The following is a 17,634-nucleotide window of genomic DNA, read 5'->3' as shown; positions in this document are numbered from 1 at the left end:
TAAAAAATAGCTTGAATTGCCACAATTGTGCTATTACCATAAAGTGTCAAAAGAGTAAAATTATAGCAGCAGTGGGAGTGGGAGAATTCATTCTTGACAGCTGGAACAAGCCAGACTGAGGGGGGAAAGTGCAGGTATTTTTTTTTTTATTTCCAAAATATACTTTATTCATAAACATCTGTAAAAATTACATTGCCAAACAGTTTCCAAACAGCACCAAAAAATACAAACATTGCAAGGGAGATCAGTTTCCTTCAATACTGTCATGAGTTTCTTCCCAACCCTTCTGTTTCACAATTGTCATGTCAATTACAGTTTTACATTTACAGCAATTGAGAATATTAACGATACAGTTCGAGGGGTTTCCCATTGATCCAGCCCCTCAGTCCAGCTTGGTGGGGGAACCTTACACTGTGGTCTTTCCCCATTGAGCCTTTGCTGCGGCTGCCCCAAGCTTTAGTGCGTCCCTCAGCACGTAGTCCTGGACCTTGGAATGTGCCAGTCTGCAACATTCGGTGGTGGACAACTCTTTGCGCTGGAAGACCAGCAAGTTTCGGGCAGACCAAAGGGCGTCTTTCACCGAATTGATAGTCCTCCAGCAGCAGTTGATGTTTGTCTCGGTGTGCGTCCCTGGGAACAGCCCGTAGAGCACAGACTCCTGTGTTACAGAGCTGCTTGGGATGAACCTTGACAAAAACCACTGCATCTCTTTCCACACCTGCTTTGCAAAGGCACATTCCAGGAAGAGGTGGGCGACCGTCTCTTCCCCACCACAGCCAACGCGGGGGCACTGTGCGGAGGGGACGAGACTTCGGGTGTGCATGAAGGATCTGACGGGGAAGGGCCCTTCTCACCACCAGCCAAGCTACGTCTTGGTGCTTGTTTGAAAGTTCTGGTGATGAGGCATTCCGCCAAATGACTTTGACGGTCTGCTCGGGGAACCATCCAACAGGATCCACCGTTTCCTTTTCCCATAGGGCCTTGAGGACATTCCGTGCAGACCACTGCCTGATGGACCGGTGGTCAAGAGTGCAGGTATGCTGCAACAGTTCAAAATAGAACTACATGAGTTCCTTGTGGTGGTTAATATCCTTCAAACAGAAGCTAGGTGGGACTGTAGTTTGCACCTCATAGTCACAGTGACCTGGAACTTGTTTTTGATCACCTTATGGGACCAGAGAGGAACTGTCCAGCTTTTTTTCCCACCCTGAAATTGGCCCAGGAATTTCAGTGTTCTTTTGAATCTCTCTGAGTATTACAATGACAAGAGTGAACAGAAACATTGGGAATCACAATGCTTAGTGTATAATCACCCAGCAAAATACATTTCAAATCACTGAATCTACAAGGATGATAAAAAAACAATAATAACTGCATTTTTGCAGTGGAATGTAGTTCCCCTACAATACGCATTTCCAATTGTAGGCTGTGACCTCGTGTCAATTGGCCAAGGCTGGTTGGCTTATATCACAATTTCCTTTTTGCTGTTACCTCCAATCTAACTGCATTAGACAAAGCAAAACCTAAGTGATGTGAAAAATCATACCACAGATGAGGATTTTCAAACTCCTTCAAGATATGCATTCAAATAGTTGCAAAATGATTAGTTCAACTGTAGTGGCTACAAATATGTCACAATTAGTAAACACATATCACCATGGTTTGTAATAAATCTAAAGAGTAGGTTTAGAATAAAAATAACTACAGTGAGTCAAATAGGACATGAAAGGTTATCCACGCAGCACTTGGGTACAAAAGCACTCTTAAAGACAAACAGATATGGGCTAAAAATTCACAAGAACATAATAAATAGGAGCAGGAGTAGACTATATGGCCCATCGAGTCTGCTCCGCCATTCAATATGATAATTCATAGCCCTGCACCGCCACTGTATGTGCAGAAGTGCAGAAAATTGAACCAGGAATCCGCTGCAATTGGTCCCAGCCTTGCCCATCATTTTTCATGGGGCTTTTTTTGGAATGGGGCCTCCTCTATCCCAAACAAGCTAACGACAATCAGAGAGGAAGGGACTCAGAGGTCAGCAGTTTTCTTATCCCCAGAATGGAAAGCTGTCGATGGGCCTGTATGCCCAGTGAAAGCAGGCATGCTGGCCCTTCTGCCAGCACAAGTAGAGTCTGTCCTGGACCCTATAAAATGTTAAACCTTTTGGCAGAATTTTTCAACCCCTTATAAAGGTGGCCAAAAGGCCACTTATAGGATGTTTCCAGGAGGGAACACTTTAAATCCAATTGCTACTTCTTGCAGTAACAAGTCACAGAACTCAGACCAACATCCCATGCCAAAAATTCCCATCTCCTTAATCAGGTGCATACCTGAGATAAGACCACAGTGGCAAGGACATCCTTGACCATATTTACATGAGGTGAAGCTTCATTTTAACATGCACACTGAAACGCAGTCAGCACCAGATCCCAACAGACTAATGCTTGGCCCACTGAGTTTCGGCCTCATAAGCTACAGTCAGATACATTTTCACTCAGCATCTTCAAACAACCCCAATTTATCAAAGAAATAAGCTGCTCCATCTTATTCAGGCATTTCTAGGAAGCAATAAGGCTACTACTAACCAATTCAACAAATACATTTTTTGAAAAAAAATTATTTCTGCATTTGAGAGATTGCATAGTCAATATCTAGAGTCATAGAGTCGTACAACATAGAAACAGGCCGCCGAATGATAGAATCCTGCAACTGTAAGATTTAAAATGTTTTAAACAGCACTGCTGTCTCAAATATTTTGCTGGCCTGGCAACATTATCCTTCCCAGGACAATTTTATCAAAATATAGCTGAATAAAATATTTCCAGTAATAATTATTTACCATTTTTAGGTTGCTGATCAAAGGCATACTATAATTTACACTAAAAAAATGTAATATAAGGGACAGTTCAAATTAAAATGCCAATAAGCAGTAAAATGCACTGACAGTTTCGTTGTCCAGTGAATAGCAAGCACACATTCTTAACGCTTCAATGACCAATTGCCAACTGATCCATGTATACAATAGTAATTGCTGCTAAACATTATAAACTTACAATACTTAGCATTCTGTGCATGAATAAAAAAACCTACTAAATTGGGCCCAAACTCTCATTGCTTATACATTCGTTGCTTTATAAAATTTGTAACAAGATAATGGAATATTCAAACATGCCCACCACAAATTAGGGACCAAAAAGGAGATCTTCTTGGGGAGGCAGGGGTACTAATTGAGTACTTTGCATCTGTCTTCACTAAAGAAGAGGACACTGCCCATCACAGTAAAGGGGACGGTAGTAGAGAAATTGGATAGGATAAATATAGATAAAGAGAAGGTACTTAAAAGGTTGGCAGTCCACAAAGTAGAAAAGTTACCCAGTCTGGATGGGATACAACCTCGGTGGCTGAGGTAAGTAAAGGTGAAGATATTGGAGGCTCTGGTAATAATCTTCCTATCCTCCTTAGATATAAAAGTGGCACCAAAGGACTGGAGGATGGCAAACGTTAAGCCACTATTCAAAAAAGGGGAGGGATAGACCTGGCAGTTAGCCTAATATCAGTGATGGGGAAACATTTAGAGACAATAAGCTGAGCCAAAATGAACTGTCACTTGAAAAAAGTATGGGTTAATAAATGACAGTTGACACGGATTTGTTAAAGGCAAATCATATTTTGCTAACTTGACTGAGTTCTTTGACTAAGGGGAGGTTGATGAAGATAGTGTGCTGATATGTATATAGACATTCAAAAGACATTTGATAAAGTTCCACATTATACATAGTACACAAAATTGAGGCCTCTTAAAGGATTAATGGGCAGTAACAGCATAGATAAGTAATTGGCTAAGTGATAAAAAGCAGCGAGCATTGTTTTTCAGACTGCAGAGAAGTATACAGCAGTGCCCCCAGGAGTCGGTATTAGGACTACTACTCTTTTTGCTTTATTTTAATGACCTGGACATGGATATACAGAGCATAATTTTCATGCCTGCAGATGACACGAACCTCAAAAATGTAGTAAACAGTTAGGAAAATAGAAACAGACTTCAGGAGGACATAAACAAGATTGGTGAATAATGGCAGATGAAATTTAACACAGAAGTGTAAAGTAATCCATTTTGGTAAGAAGAATGAAGAGAGGTAATATGAGCTAAACGGTACAATTTTAAAAGGGGTATAGAAACAGACGGACCTGGGGGTGTATGTACACAAATCTTTGAAGGACAAGTTGAGAAGGCTGTTAAAAAAGGCACACGGTATCCTTGGCTTTATAAACAGAGGTATAGAGTACAAAAACAAGGAAGTTATGCTAAACTTTTATAAGTCACTGGTTAGGCCACAGCTGGGGTAGCGGATCCAATTCTGGTGCCACGCCTTAGGCCTCAGACAGTCAAGGCCTCAGATGGTCTAGAGGTGATAACTAGTATGGAACCAGGGATGAGGGGCTTCAGTTACACAGAGAGACTAAAGAAGCTGGGTTATTTTCCTTAGATCGAGAAGGTTAGGGGGAGATTTGATCGTGAAGTTCAAAGTCATGAAGAGTTTTGATAGAGCAATTAAGGAGTGAGGGAATGCAGTTGAGAAGAGACAGTTGCCTGAGTGAGACATTTGCCAAAGTGAATTTGGAAATTTGGTGCACATGGGAATTCGGTGCAGAGGGGGAAAGAGGGGCTCCTTTTCCTATCTTTTTCAGCCTCCTGCAGTTGGTGCAGCTTCTTCTTCTGACTCCAAGGTAGGTGTGTGCAACTTTCCATTACTTCAGCTTGAATTATTAACTAATTGCTAACAAAACATTGTACAGAGATGACAGGGCCAGTGGTGTGCTGCAATTGCAGCATGTGGGAATCTATGGAATGCACTACAATTCCAGACAACCATGTCTGCAGTAATTGTCTGCAGCTTACATGACTTCAACTCAGAATTGCTGAGCTGGAAATTCAGTTGCAGACATGACAGAGCATCAGGGAGGGGGAAAGTTACCTGGACACTTTGTTCCAGGAGGCAATCACAACCCTTAGAATAGGGAGAACATTAGAGATCAGGGATAGGAAGGTGTGACCACAAGTGAGGTAGGTAGGGGGTATCAGCATGTACTGATGGAGGAGACTCAGACCCTGATCTTGTCGAATACGTACGACGTCCTTGCTACCTGTGTGGATGAAGAGAAGGACTGCAAAGTGGATGAGCGGACTCACCATGGCACCATGGTGAAAGATGCCATTCCAGTTGAGCGGGGGGGGAGGGGGTAGTGAAGAGGAATTGGGTAGTGATAGGAGACAGTATAGTCAAGGGGATAGATACTGTTCTCTGTAGCCACGACCAGGAGCTCCGATGGCTGTGTTGCCTGCCCGGTGCCAGGGTTAAGGACATCTCCTCGTGGCTGGAGAGGAACCTGGAGTAGGAGGGGGAGGATCCAGTTGGCGTGGTCCATGTGGGAACCAATGACATAGGCAGAACCAGAATGATGTTCTGCTTCGAGAATTTGAGGACTTAGGGTCCAAACTAAAACGCAGAATATCACAAGTAATCATCTCTGGATTGTTACCTGAGCCACGCACAAATTGGCAGAGGGGCAAGCAGATTAGAGAACTAAATGCATGGCTCAAAGAGTGGTGTGGGAAGAAGGGGTTTCGGTTCTTGGGGCACTGGCATCAGTACTCAGGGAAGAGGGAACTATTCCATTGGGATGGGCTTCACTTGAATCAGTGTCCTGGTCAATTGCCTAACTAAGGCTGTGGACGGACTTTAAACTAACAGGGGGGCGAGGGGTGCGGTTTGGGTAAAGGGAAATTTAGAAATCCAAAGAGAGAGGTTAAGGCATTGGAGCAGGATAGTGATGTGGGTAACTCCCAACAGAATGGGACAGGAAGGGACAGAGAGTTTAACAAAAATTGTACATTGGCAAATATGGTAATTGCAGGGAATAGAGGTAAAAAAATGAAATTGAAGTTCCTTTATCTGAATGCACGAAGCATCCGTAATAAGATGAACTAGTGGCACGAATAGAGGTAAATGATCTAGATCTAACTGCCATAACAAGCCATGGTTACAAGAAGATCAAGATTGGGAAATGAATATTCCAGGGTACACAATATTTCGGACAGACAGACAAAAAGGTAAAGGAGGAGGGGTAGCACTGATAGTAAAGGATGGCATAAAGACATTAATAAGAAGGGATCTGGCCTCAGAAGATCATGAAGTAAAATCAGTTTGGATGGAAATTAGGAGATAGCTGCAGAGATAGTGGATGCACTGGCTATGATTTTCCAGAATTCCTTAGATTCAGGAATGGTCCCGTCAGATTGGAAGTTGGCAAATGTAACGCTGCATTTCAAAAAAGGAGGTACAGAGAAAACAGGGAACTACAGGCCAGTTAGCCGAACATCAGTCATTGGGAAGATGCTGGAAACTATTGCTAAAGAAGTCTTAACAATGCACTTGGAAAAGCATAGTATGATTAGAAGAAGTCAGCATGGTTTTACTAAAGGGAGATCCTGTTTGACAAATTTATTAGAGTTTTTTGAGGATGGAACCAGTAGATGTAGTATACCTGGATTTTCAAAACGTATTCGATAAGGTGCCACATAAAAGATTAACAAGCAAGATAAGGGCTCATGCTATTGGGGGTAATATATTAGCGTGGACAGAGGACTGTTAACAGACAGGAAGCAGAGAGTGGGCATAAATGGGGTATTTTCAAGTTGGCAGGCAGTGAATAGTGGAGTGCTGCAAGGATCAGTGCTGGGGCCTCAGCTATTTACACTCTATATTAATGACTTGGATGAAAAGACAGAGAGTAATGTATATAAATTGGCTGATGATACAAAGCTCGGTGGAAAGGTAAGCTGCAGGGAGGATGTACAGAGGCTGCAAAGAGATATAGACAGGTTAAGTGAGTGGGCAACAAGATGGCAAATGGAATATAATATAGGGAAGTGTGAAATTGTTCACTTTGGTCGTAAAAATAGAAAAGTAGACTATTTTTTAAAAGGTATGAAACTGTTAAGTGTTGATGTTCAGAGAGACTTAGGGATACTCGTACAAGGAATACACAAAGTTAACATGCAGGTGCAGCAGGCTATTAGGAAGGCAAATGGCATGTTGGACTTTATTGCAAGGGGATTGAAGTACAGGAATAAAGAGATGTGACTAAAACTGTACAGGGCTTTGGTGAGACCGCACCAGGAATACTGTGTGCAGTTTTGGTCTCCACATTTAAGAAAGGATATGCCTGCCCTGGAGTCAGTGCAGTGAAAATTTACTAGCTTGGTCCCTGGGATGAGGGAGTTGTCCTATGATGAGAGGCTGAGTAAATTGGGCCTATATTCTCTGGAGTTTAAAAGAATGAGAGGCGATCTAATTGAGACATACAAGATTCTGAAAGGGTTTGAAAGGGTAGAAGCTGAGAGATTGTTCCCACTGTTCAGGGAATCTAGAACACGGGGACACAGTCTCAGGATAAGGGGTCAATCATTCAGGACTGAGATGAGGAGTAATTACTTCACTCAAAGGGTTGTGAATCTTTGGAATTCTCTACCCCAGAGGGTTGTGGATGTTCCATCATTGAATACATTTACAAAGTGATTCCTGACAACGCAGTCGGCTGCGCCAAGCTGTGCACATGCGCAGACGGACTCCTGCTCTCTGCGTGTGCGCTGCATTCCGACTTGCCAGGACTGGTTAGCGCATGCGCCTTTGACGTCATTGCGTGACGTGTGCATCGTCGGGCAACACGCATGGTCGGCCTCTGTGCATGCGCTTTACACGTACAGCAATGCAACACAAACAAGTATTCACCCATGCATCAAGTTCTGCTCCCCACCCCCCCCCCCCCCCCCAGCTGCTTTCTCCGGCCGCTCCGCTCTCCCCCTCGCTGCTATCTCCAGCCGCTCCGCTCTTTCATCCGGTCCCCTCCCCCCCACCCTTCCCCGGCCCACCCCGCTACCCACCCCTGATCCCGGCCCGCTCCGCTCCCCCCTGCCCCCGTCCCACTCCGCTACAACACCCGCTCCCCCCTGCCCCCATCCCGCTCCGCTACAACACCCCTCCTCCCCCACTCCATTCCCGGCCCGCTCCGCTTCTCCCCCGGCCCGCTCCACTTCCCCCACTCCCCGTCCCGCCCACTCGCTCTCTCCCTCCCGCCATTGTGTGCTGCCATGTGTTTAGGTTAGGTTGCCTTCGTGTGATGATTTGAGCAGCGCCATCTTTAGTCCTGGCAGCTGCCTGAAGTCCCAGAGTGTGACGTTTTAGTGGCACATGCTGCATTTGTGCATGTGCCACTGCAGCGCCACCTAATGGTAGCCTTGTCAGCAAACACAGCCATACATTTAAGGCTGGGATAGATAGATTTTTGGTCTCGCAGGGAATCAAGGGATAGGGGGAGCAGGCAGGAAAGTGGAACTGAAGCCCAAGATCAGCCATGATTGTCTTGAATGGTGAAGCAGGTTCAATGGGCCATATGGTCTACTTCTGCTCCTATTTCTTGTATTCTTGTGAAATGTTTCCAGTATCAGCAGGCTCAGTCACCAGAGGACACAGATTTAAGGTAACTGGCAAAAGAACCAAAGTGAAATGAGGAAATATATTATGGCACAGTGAGTGCATGGCCTGAAATGGTGGTGGAAGCAGATTCAATAACAACTTTCAAATGAGAATTGAATAAATATTTGAAGGGAAAAAAAATTACAGAGCTGTGGGGAAGCAGCAGGGGAATGGGACTAATTGAATAACTCTTTCAAAGAATGGGTTGAATGGCCTGCTTCTGTGCTGTACTCCTCATGCCTTGACTATTCCAATGCTCTCCTGGCCAAGCTCCTATCTTGCACCCTCCATAATCTTGAGGTCATCCAGAACTCTGCTGCCTGTATCCTAACTCACACCAAGTCCCAGTCACCCATCAACCCTAAGCCCACTTACATTGGCTATCGGTCCAGCAGCACCTCGATTTTAAAATTCTCATTCTTGTTTTCAAATCCCTGCATGCCTCACTCCTCCCTATCTCTGTAATCTCCTGCACTCTTACAATCCTTCAAGATCTCTGCGCTCATCCAATTCTGGCCTCTTGAACATCCCCGATTTTAGTCGCTCCACCATTGGCAGACATGATCCGAGCTGTCTAAACCCAAAACTCTGGAGTTCCCTCCCTAACCTCTCCACCATCCTACCTCTCTCCCTTCCTTTAAGACACACCTTAAAACCTACCTCTTTGACCAAGCTTTTGGTCATCTGTTCTAACATCTCCTTATGGGCTCAGCATCAAATTATGCTCCCATGAAGCACTTTGGGACATTTTATTATGGTAAGGTGCGATATAAATGCAAGTTGTTGGTGTTGTTTTATCATTCTGTGATTCCATATAAATAAAATTCCACACAGGCAATTTAACAGTGAACTGTTCATGCCACAAATGAAAAAGCCCTGTATAACTCAGGAGTAACTGTTTCTTGTGAGCTGTGTGGTCTCCCTCAATTGTGAAATAATAGTTCCTGGCTTTAGTTATTGAGCTTGCCATTGTTTCATTTTCCCTCCCCCGCCTACAGAGACAGTACTTAACTCGGCAACATGGCACATTTGGGCATGGATTTTCCACAGATACTAATCACTGTCACTCAATATGGCCCAATGGAAAATATGGTTGGCGGAGAGCCAATTTTTCCACACTACAGTATTCACCCATGCTCTCTGGGACTGGCAGTTGTTCCTGATGTAGTGGCATTAGGCACCGAAGTGACATAATAAAGGAAGGGGGCCTAGTAGTGGCAATACTGTGGCAGGAAACCTGCTGGGAACCCTGACTGGATATAAAATGATCCATATCCAAGAGAAACCGGTCGGGCTCATAGGATGGGGTGGGAGTGTCTAAGGGGCGAGTAGAAATCCCAACTCACCACTACCTTACTAGAAAAACAGAGAGTCCAGGCCTCACTGCCTCAGCTCATACAATGAATAGGGCGAGGTACTGGGCACCCAACAATGTCCCAAGAAGGAGTAAAGGTCTTCAGGAAAGGGGAGAAAATTGAAACTAAAATACCAGAAATTAATTCACAAAAATGATTTTTTTCTCCAGCGAGTGCTCCTTCTACCTACTGCCACCTTTTCTTCTTTTTGCTGAGAAAATACTTGGGTTTGGCTGTATTTTCGACCATCACAGCTATAAATTCTGTTGTTCAGTCGTCGAGATTTCCAAACAAAATAATTATATTTTTTAAATAGTTTGCATCCCAAAATTATGTTCTTTCCTCTTTTAATCTCCTCAGCCTCTACCAGTTGTGACTAAGAGAGCAAACAACTAATATGCTCCCAGCTCTGCCCCAATGACACTATTTGCCTGTGTCTGAGTGTACTGGAACATGATTATACCTCACCTTTTAACATTCTCTTGTGACATGGAAGACACTTTACTCTGAATGGTGGCTTCTCAAAACAGCACAACCATAACTAGAAATGCAGCACTATGCAGTAGTCATAAGCTTGAGCACATTTCTGCTCAATGGGGTTCTCATGCACTAAGCTGTCTTTATACAATATATTGGAAGTCGTGCTTACAATGTCCATCATTCTAAGTGTTGCAAACTTGTATCATATCCTCTGACTTACTGTGAGAAATGCCATGAGAGGTCTATTTATTATGGTATAACTTTGCAATATTATGCACAGAGGCTTCCCTGTTTAGAGTCTTTGTAGAAGTCTAAATTTACAGAACATTATTCAAGCAGAAGTTTAAAAAAAATTCTTCTAAAGCTTTCATTGAACAAAACTCAGTTCAATAAAAGGGTAAAAAAAGACTTGGATGGCCGCAGAATTCAAGTATATGAAGTTTCGCTGCATTGGATCATGATGTACTGAAATATTATAAACACTTTGATATTTACACTGCTTGGCTAATATTCAGCAGTTGCCTTTTTAATGATTGAAGTTTTCTCTAGTGTTAACATACAATCACAATAGCTCTATTAACAAGAAGTCAAGAAGGTATTTAAGTTCAACAGCCTATTCTAAAATCATATTTATATTATGCTAGGTAACGTAAAAACATAGTACAGCTGGAGGCAATTATTGACGACTCATTTTTGCCATTGAAATACTGACTGTTTCTGGCATTTGTCCGCACTCAGCTGCAATGGTAATATTGTTGACACCCCCATAGCGGCAATGAGCCATTTTTTGACAACATAGAAATTATTGACAAGCTGCTCAACCTTGGGAACTAAATAGTGATTAAGCCAACCTACACATTTGAAAAGCCCCATCACTGAAAAGTCATGAACAGCAAATTCATCATCACAATGTAAATAAGTCATTAAAATATTTATCAAAGGTCTTAATACATATGCTTGTGAACTCCATCTAGGTAGAATTACTCTCAGCTATACTGTTCCTTTAAATGATGGTGCCTGGAAAGTATACACAGGAGTAACCCTGAGTAAATATATAAATAAAGCTCCAAGAGGGCTGTTCGATGATTTCTTACAAAAACTCATCCATATATTTTGTCATCATGCACTGGACAGTTTCAGCTCTGCCAAACCATTGTGTATCAGGCTACTTAAAGGAAAGCATGTAATGCCTCAGCAGGCTATCATTCAAAGAGAATCCCAGGTAACAATGTTGAGAAAGGCAACGCTCTGTAGAGCTCCTCCTAGGCATGAACCCATGGAATCACTTGTTCACAACATGACTGTTTTCACTTATTCTCAGTCAGTGAAAGCTGCTGCTCTAAGTAATGTTTAACTTATAAAACAGAGAAGCTAATGATGCAAATTAACTAATAGTTTCTGATAACAACAGATAGATACCTGGACTCAGATTACGAAGAGAGATTACACCATCTAGTGTTAGGGATAATTTAATTGAAGTTTACAAGATATAGGGAATAAATAGGGTAGATAGCGAGAAACTATTTCTGCTAGTTCGGGGTTCCAGGGCAGAATTTTGAGGCCCTGATGGGGGAAGGTACGAAGATAGGCAGGTGCGGAATGTCACACCACTGGCTAGCATTCTAGTTCCCCTCTCCCATCCCACCCTCGGGCCATTTTCCCAGAGGCAGGGATGGGGGGTGCAGTAAGGCTAACTGCCCACAAGCAGTGAGTAGCCAACTAAGATAGTTAATGGCCTCCATCTCCAGGCAAGCATGGGGAACATTGTAGCTGCCTGGAGATGGCCTCCTTGCGGCAGACCTGGGAGCCAGCATTCCAGGCATGCCTAGAGGCCACCCACGCCTGCCTGGCTTCATCTGCAGCTGCAAGCCGCCATGTGGAGGGACTCCCTCTCATAAAGGTCGTCCAGATGTTTAATTTATTTTTTTAATTTAAACTTTAAAAAGTTGGAGGGCAGCACAAAATGGAGGCACCCTCTCTCTCACTTACCTGCACTGCAGACTGCTGCTTCTTCAATGCTAGAGGGCCTCCTACTGGTCCTCCAGCTTCGCAAGCCCTCCCACCATCGTCAATTGGACAGTGAGTCCGCCCTCTGGCTACAAATTGGCCAATTCGGGGAACATCAGTCGGGTGACTGTTTCCCACACATTGCCCATGTCAGTGGGATTCTGAAGCCCACGGGAAAAATCAGGCCCTAGGATTCAGGGGCAGAGGGGAGAATTTTATGCTTTCTGCCATGGTGGATTTGGCTGCATGCGGAGTGATCTAATTAGGCGGGAATTGTTTTTGGATTCCCAACAGCAGGATATTTTAGAGGAATTAAATCGGTGGCAGGTTTACAGCATTCCGGGGCTCCCCAGCACAGCGGCAGATTGCAGCTTTGCATTCATTTAAATAACATGAATACTCATTACCCTACGCATAGTTACAATTTCGTCCTACCTGGAAGATTAAGCGAACGGCGACCGTTATTCCCATGCCACCCAGTTCACCAATGTTTCAACATGGCGTGCAACAGTCGGATTTGTGCAGTTGAGTGTCAGGACTGTGATCTTCTCTCTTTACCTCATCTGTTAAACTAACGCCAGCATTGGAATGGATGTTTGCCTCCAGGCTTGGTACAAGCAAGGGTAAATCATCTCAGGGGATGGCGGCGATGGCCTGGGCGGGGCCTACATGGAGGAGCAGGAAGTGTAGTTGGGGAGGGAAGAGTGGAGTTGAACAGGTGCTTGGAAGAGCAGGGGAGGGTGGAGTGTCCAGGTTGTTGAATGGTTGATGTTGATGGTGAAGATACATTTTGTCGGCTGTGGGGGTGGTGGGTGGAGTAGATCAGTAATGTGTGAAGATATTTGGCAAGGGCCTAAAGGGAGGAATGAGTGCTGTCAACATCGGGGAGCTGTGGGGCAAATTGAGGATACTGGCTAGCAGAGGGAATGGTCACAGTCAAGGGGGGCAAATGGGTTCTGTAGGGGGTGGGGCGGGGCTAATGGGTAGGTATTCGACAGCTACCGATGGAAGGGAACAGGAGTCAGCAACAATGGCCAGTTCAAGTGTAAGAGTCAGCATGTCGATAATAACGGGAATAGGGATGGGGGGGGGGAGAGATGGCATGAATACACTGATGATTACATTGTGCACAGTAATGGGCGAAGGCTCAATGGTAACGGAGGGAAAGGTAACGGTAGCATTGGGTGGGGCAAGGCTGATGGGTTCAAGCTGGAAGGTTCCAGGAGGATGTTGGAAGGTGGGGAGATTTGCCCTGAATTCCATGCGCACCATTTTCTCCAATGATAATGGAAACCACGTGGACACTCAGGATTGCAAGGAGAGTGGGAGAAGGCAAACTACATTGGGTGTGTCTTCTACTTGGCTACAATTTGAAGGCAGATATAAGGGAGCTGATCATTGCCTCGATGTTTCAGCTCAGTAGCAACAGAGGGCTGAATCGACACGCTCTGCTTATTTATTGTTCAGAAAAGCTGCAGCAACATGGGTCTCATACACCCAATTTGTCTAGTACCACAGGAGAAGAACAAAGAGAGAAACTAAGGAGGGCTCTTTTCCCTCAACTCATGATGCCTGAGTGCCAAGAACAGGAAGGTGAGGATGCTCTAAATGATAACATTGAGGAATGGCATTATCGAAGACAGGCACTGGTATGTCATCGCATCCTCAGGACAAGAACAAATTACCTTCAAATGTCAGAGACACCACGTGAAATGGTCACAGAAATTTGTAGGATCCTGCAGCATGACCTTCAGCCACTCGGCTTCGGTGGGAATCCCATGCCAGTTGCCCTCAAGGTGACTGCTGCACTCAATTTTTTTTCCATCGGCTCCTTCCAGGGATCCACAGGTGACATCTGGCATCTTGCAGTCTGCGACTCACAGGTTCAAAGAGATGGCCAATGCCCTTTTTCGACATGCCAATGATTTCTACTTACCTGCAGATAAGAACAGTCAGGCAGCAAGGTCTATGGCCTTCGGCGACATCGCTGGCTTCCTTAGAGTGCAAGGAGTGATCGACTGTACTCATGTGGCCATTAAAGCTCTCTGGGACCAGCCTGCCGTCTTTGACAAATGCACTCTTTAAACATACAGCTGGTTTGTGACCACAGGAGAAGAATCATGCATGTTGGCGCACGTTTGCCAGGGACCTGTCATGATTCCTACATTCTGAGGAACTCCCAGCTGCCAGCAGTTTTCGAGGAACCAGCCGAAGTGGACGGATGGATCCTGGGTGACTAGGGCTACCTACTTTGTACATGGTTAATGACACCAGTACGTCATCCCCAAAGTGCTGCTGAAGAGAGGTACAATGCTGCTCACGCATTCACCAGAGCCATCACTGAACAAGTCATCATTGGCAAGCTGAAAATGCCATTCCCTTGCCTTGGAGGGGCTCTTCAGTACACCCCACAGAGGATATCACGTATAATTGTTATCTGCTGTGCCTTGCATGACCTCGCAATTAGACGCGGCAACATTCTGCAAGTGGAGGAATAAGAGGAACACTAGTCCTCCTCAGATGAGGATGAGGTCTTATTCATCTCTACAATTTTAACAAAATGCTGCTGCACTTTCATGTGATTGGTATTTGAAATCATATATGGGCTACAATGAATGTGACTACACACCACTGCAAGCAGCATTAAGTTATGACCGTAGAAAACAAAAGAAAGGCATGACAGTATTGGAAAAAGTTATTAATCACCAATAGGAAAACAGTGATCATTGAAGAATGAAGGCTCAAATTCCATTGAGATATGGCATTGAACATTTCCAGAGATGCTTTACAAGCATCATTGCGTTCCTGCCATAGACCTCCGATCCATCTGTAACCAAGCAAAACATTACATTACCGATAGTGGTTCAAATTTTGCATGAAATAAAATGTATTCATTAATCTTTTCAGTCATGACAATTGGTACAGCACCTGTGTCATCTTCGTGATCAGAACTCTGTCAATTTCCTTTTTCTCCCATTACGTCTAGGTGCTACTCAGACATTAGCAGCTGAGGTGGAGGCAGTCTGCTCAGTGCGCTGCCCCGTTGCTGCGGATGATCGTGGCGGGTGTCTTCTGGAGGAACGGGGCCTTCATTGCTCCATCCTGGAGGCAAACATCCATTCCAATGCTGACGTTAGTTTAACAGTCTGCCATGTTTGACCTTGTCAAAAGCCTTGCTAAAATCTTGTAGACTACATCAAACATGTTACTTCCTCAAAGTGTCAACCATGTTAGTCAGACATAACCTTAACAAATCCATGCTGCATGTCCTTCATTAATCTGTGCCTTTCTAAATGATGATTATTACTGTCTCTCATTTTTTCCAGTAATTTTCCCACCATTGAGGTTAGGCTGACTGGTCTGTAATTACTCAGGCTATCCCTTTTTAAACAACAGTATAATGTTTGTTGTTCGCCAGTTCCCTGGCATCATGCCTGTAGCAAGACGGGTTTGAAAAATGATGATCAGAGCCTCCATTATTTCTTCACTTGCTTCTCTTCGCAGCCTGGGGACACATTTCATCCGGGCCTGGAGACTTATCCACTTTTCAAGGATGTTGAACACTAATATATCGTCCCTCACCATGCTTATCCCATCCAATATTTCACACTCATTCTCAACAATAATGTCGGTTTTGTTCCCTCTCATTTGTGAAAACAGACACAAAGTATTCATTGAGAACCATGCCCATATCTTGCACCTCCCCACAAAAGTTACATTTTTGCTCTCTAATCAGCCCTACTCTTTTCATCTAGAACTTGATTCTCAAGAGAATTCAACAGGTTTATCGTAACCTTTCCCCCTCCTAAAAACCACCTTCCTCCTTCCCTTCTCTATCTGTTTCTTCTTGTGTGTGTGTCCGCGCACGTGAGCAAATGTGAGAGTGGATGTGGTTACAACAATTTCGGGATAAGGAATATTGATCAATAAACAACTGACTTTCTGTTTTTCAAACCTACAAGAAATCCTGTCGCTGTCTATTTGAAAAATAAAACACCAAGGAGCTAAACTCTAATAGAAATTCACTTGCTGTGGTCAGGAGGGGAGTTGAATAATGGGAACTGCCATGTGGCCATAACAACAGTTATCCTCTTGCTGTTTATGTATTTATAAAACATTTTTCAGTTTTTCCTTTACTTTACTTGCCAATATCTTTTCACACCCTCTCTTTGCTTTCCCACCTTCCTTTTTAATTACACGCCTGCACTTTCTATACTTCTCTAGGCTTTCTGCAGTATTGAGATTTGGTATCTGACACAAGGTCTTTTTTGCCTTATCCTACTCTGTATGCTCTTCGATATACAATTAAACACATATTTATGATAATTTTTGTCTTATTTACAACTTGTCTGCTATCCACCAGTTTTTCCACTTCTTGGGCGTAGATTCTCTTCTTTCTCTGCACTCCAACTGATCAAAGATATCTCACATAATTATTGTTCCAATTTGCAAGTTTTTTGTACCTTAAGCAAGCATTTTTTTAAAATGCATATACTGTATAAAGATGACAATGAGCAAAATTCTAATTCCCAATGGTACAGCAGAAGTTACTCTTTCAACTTGGGACAATGTTGGGGTAGGGGAGAAGAGTGAAATCATGGAGTGGAACTAAGAAGAAATCAGAAGTGTGAAGAAAGTACATGGAGAATTTTGCCAACTGATTTGATGCACATAATCATGTCACTGGGGAAACAAGAGATAAAGTTATAAGTCACGGCCGCTCTCTCTCCCTCTGGCACTGATTCTCAGCAGTGTTCACCAGGTAAAGACTCAGCATCTTATCTTTTTATTTATTTATTTATTTTTTATTTATTTTTTTTATTTTTTTTTATTTAGAGATACAGCACTGAAACAGGCCCTTCGGCCCACCGAGTCTGTGCCTCCCTATCCCCTTCCCTCCCACTCTCCAGAGTCTCTGTCTGTGCCCTGTGTCCAAACACAACTGCCGTGATGCCTTGCATGTAGACCAGCTGGTTTTAGAGTCATAGAGTCATGTGGTTATAGAGCTTTACAGCACAGAAACAGGCCCTTCAGCCCAACGTGCCTGTGCCGACCATCAAGCACCCATCCAATCTAATCCCATTTTCCCACACATGGCCCGTAGCATTTTGAGCGCTCATCGAAATACTTCTTAAATGTTTATTTCCCCCATCACTCTGCACTTCATCCTATGCAAATATCGAGCTCTGATTCACTGTCATTGGATGTTGTCTCTTGATTAACATTGCATTCTAGCCACCACTTGTCCCGAT

General features: G+C 43.9%; 1 protein-coding gene across 6 annotated transcripts in view; it reads right to left on the bottom strand.

Moving 5' to 3' along the window:
* The window catches only part of ccdc149a (coiled-coil domain containing 149a), a 184,651-nt gene that overhangs the window by 157,878 nt on the left and 9,139 nt on the right, over positions 1-17,634 (bottom strand). For 2 of the 6 annotated variants that reach the window (XM_068037329.1, XM_068037339.1), the window contains exons 2-3: positions 15,311-15,484; positions 15,089-15,209 (exon numbers count right to left, since the gene is read on the bottom strand). The exons of 2 other annotated variants lie outside the window; for them this stretch is intronic. In XM_068037329.1, coding sequence (XP_067893430.1) covers positions 15,089-15,154 — 66 coding nt within the window. In that variant the 5' untranslated portion in view covers positions 15,155-15,209; positions 15,311-15,484. Of the gene's footprint in view, positions 1-3,375; positions 3,457-15,088; positions 15,210-15,310; positions 15,485-17,634 lie in introns of those variants that run through there. 2 more of the 6 variants (XM_068037359.1, XM_068037371.1) reach the window with 2 other exon arrangements.

Source organism: Heterodontus francisci, chromosome 1 (genome assembly GCF_036365525.1).
Source record: "Heterodontus francisci isolate sHetFra1 chromosome 1, sHetFra1.hap1, whole genome shotgun sequence".
In the NCBI taxonomy this organism is placed as follows: domain Eukaryota; kingdom Metazoa; phylum Chordata; class Chondrichthyes; order Heterodontiformes; family Heterodontidae; genus Heterodontus; species Heterodontus francisci.
Note: the sequence above shows the minus strand (reverse complement) of the source record. Positions and strands in the feature narration are given on the sequence as shown.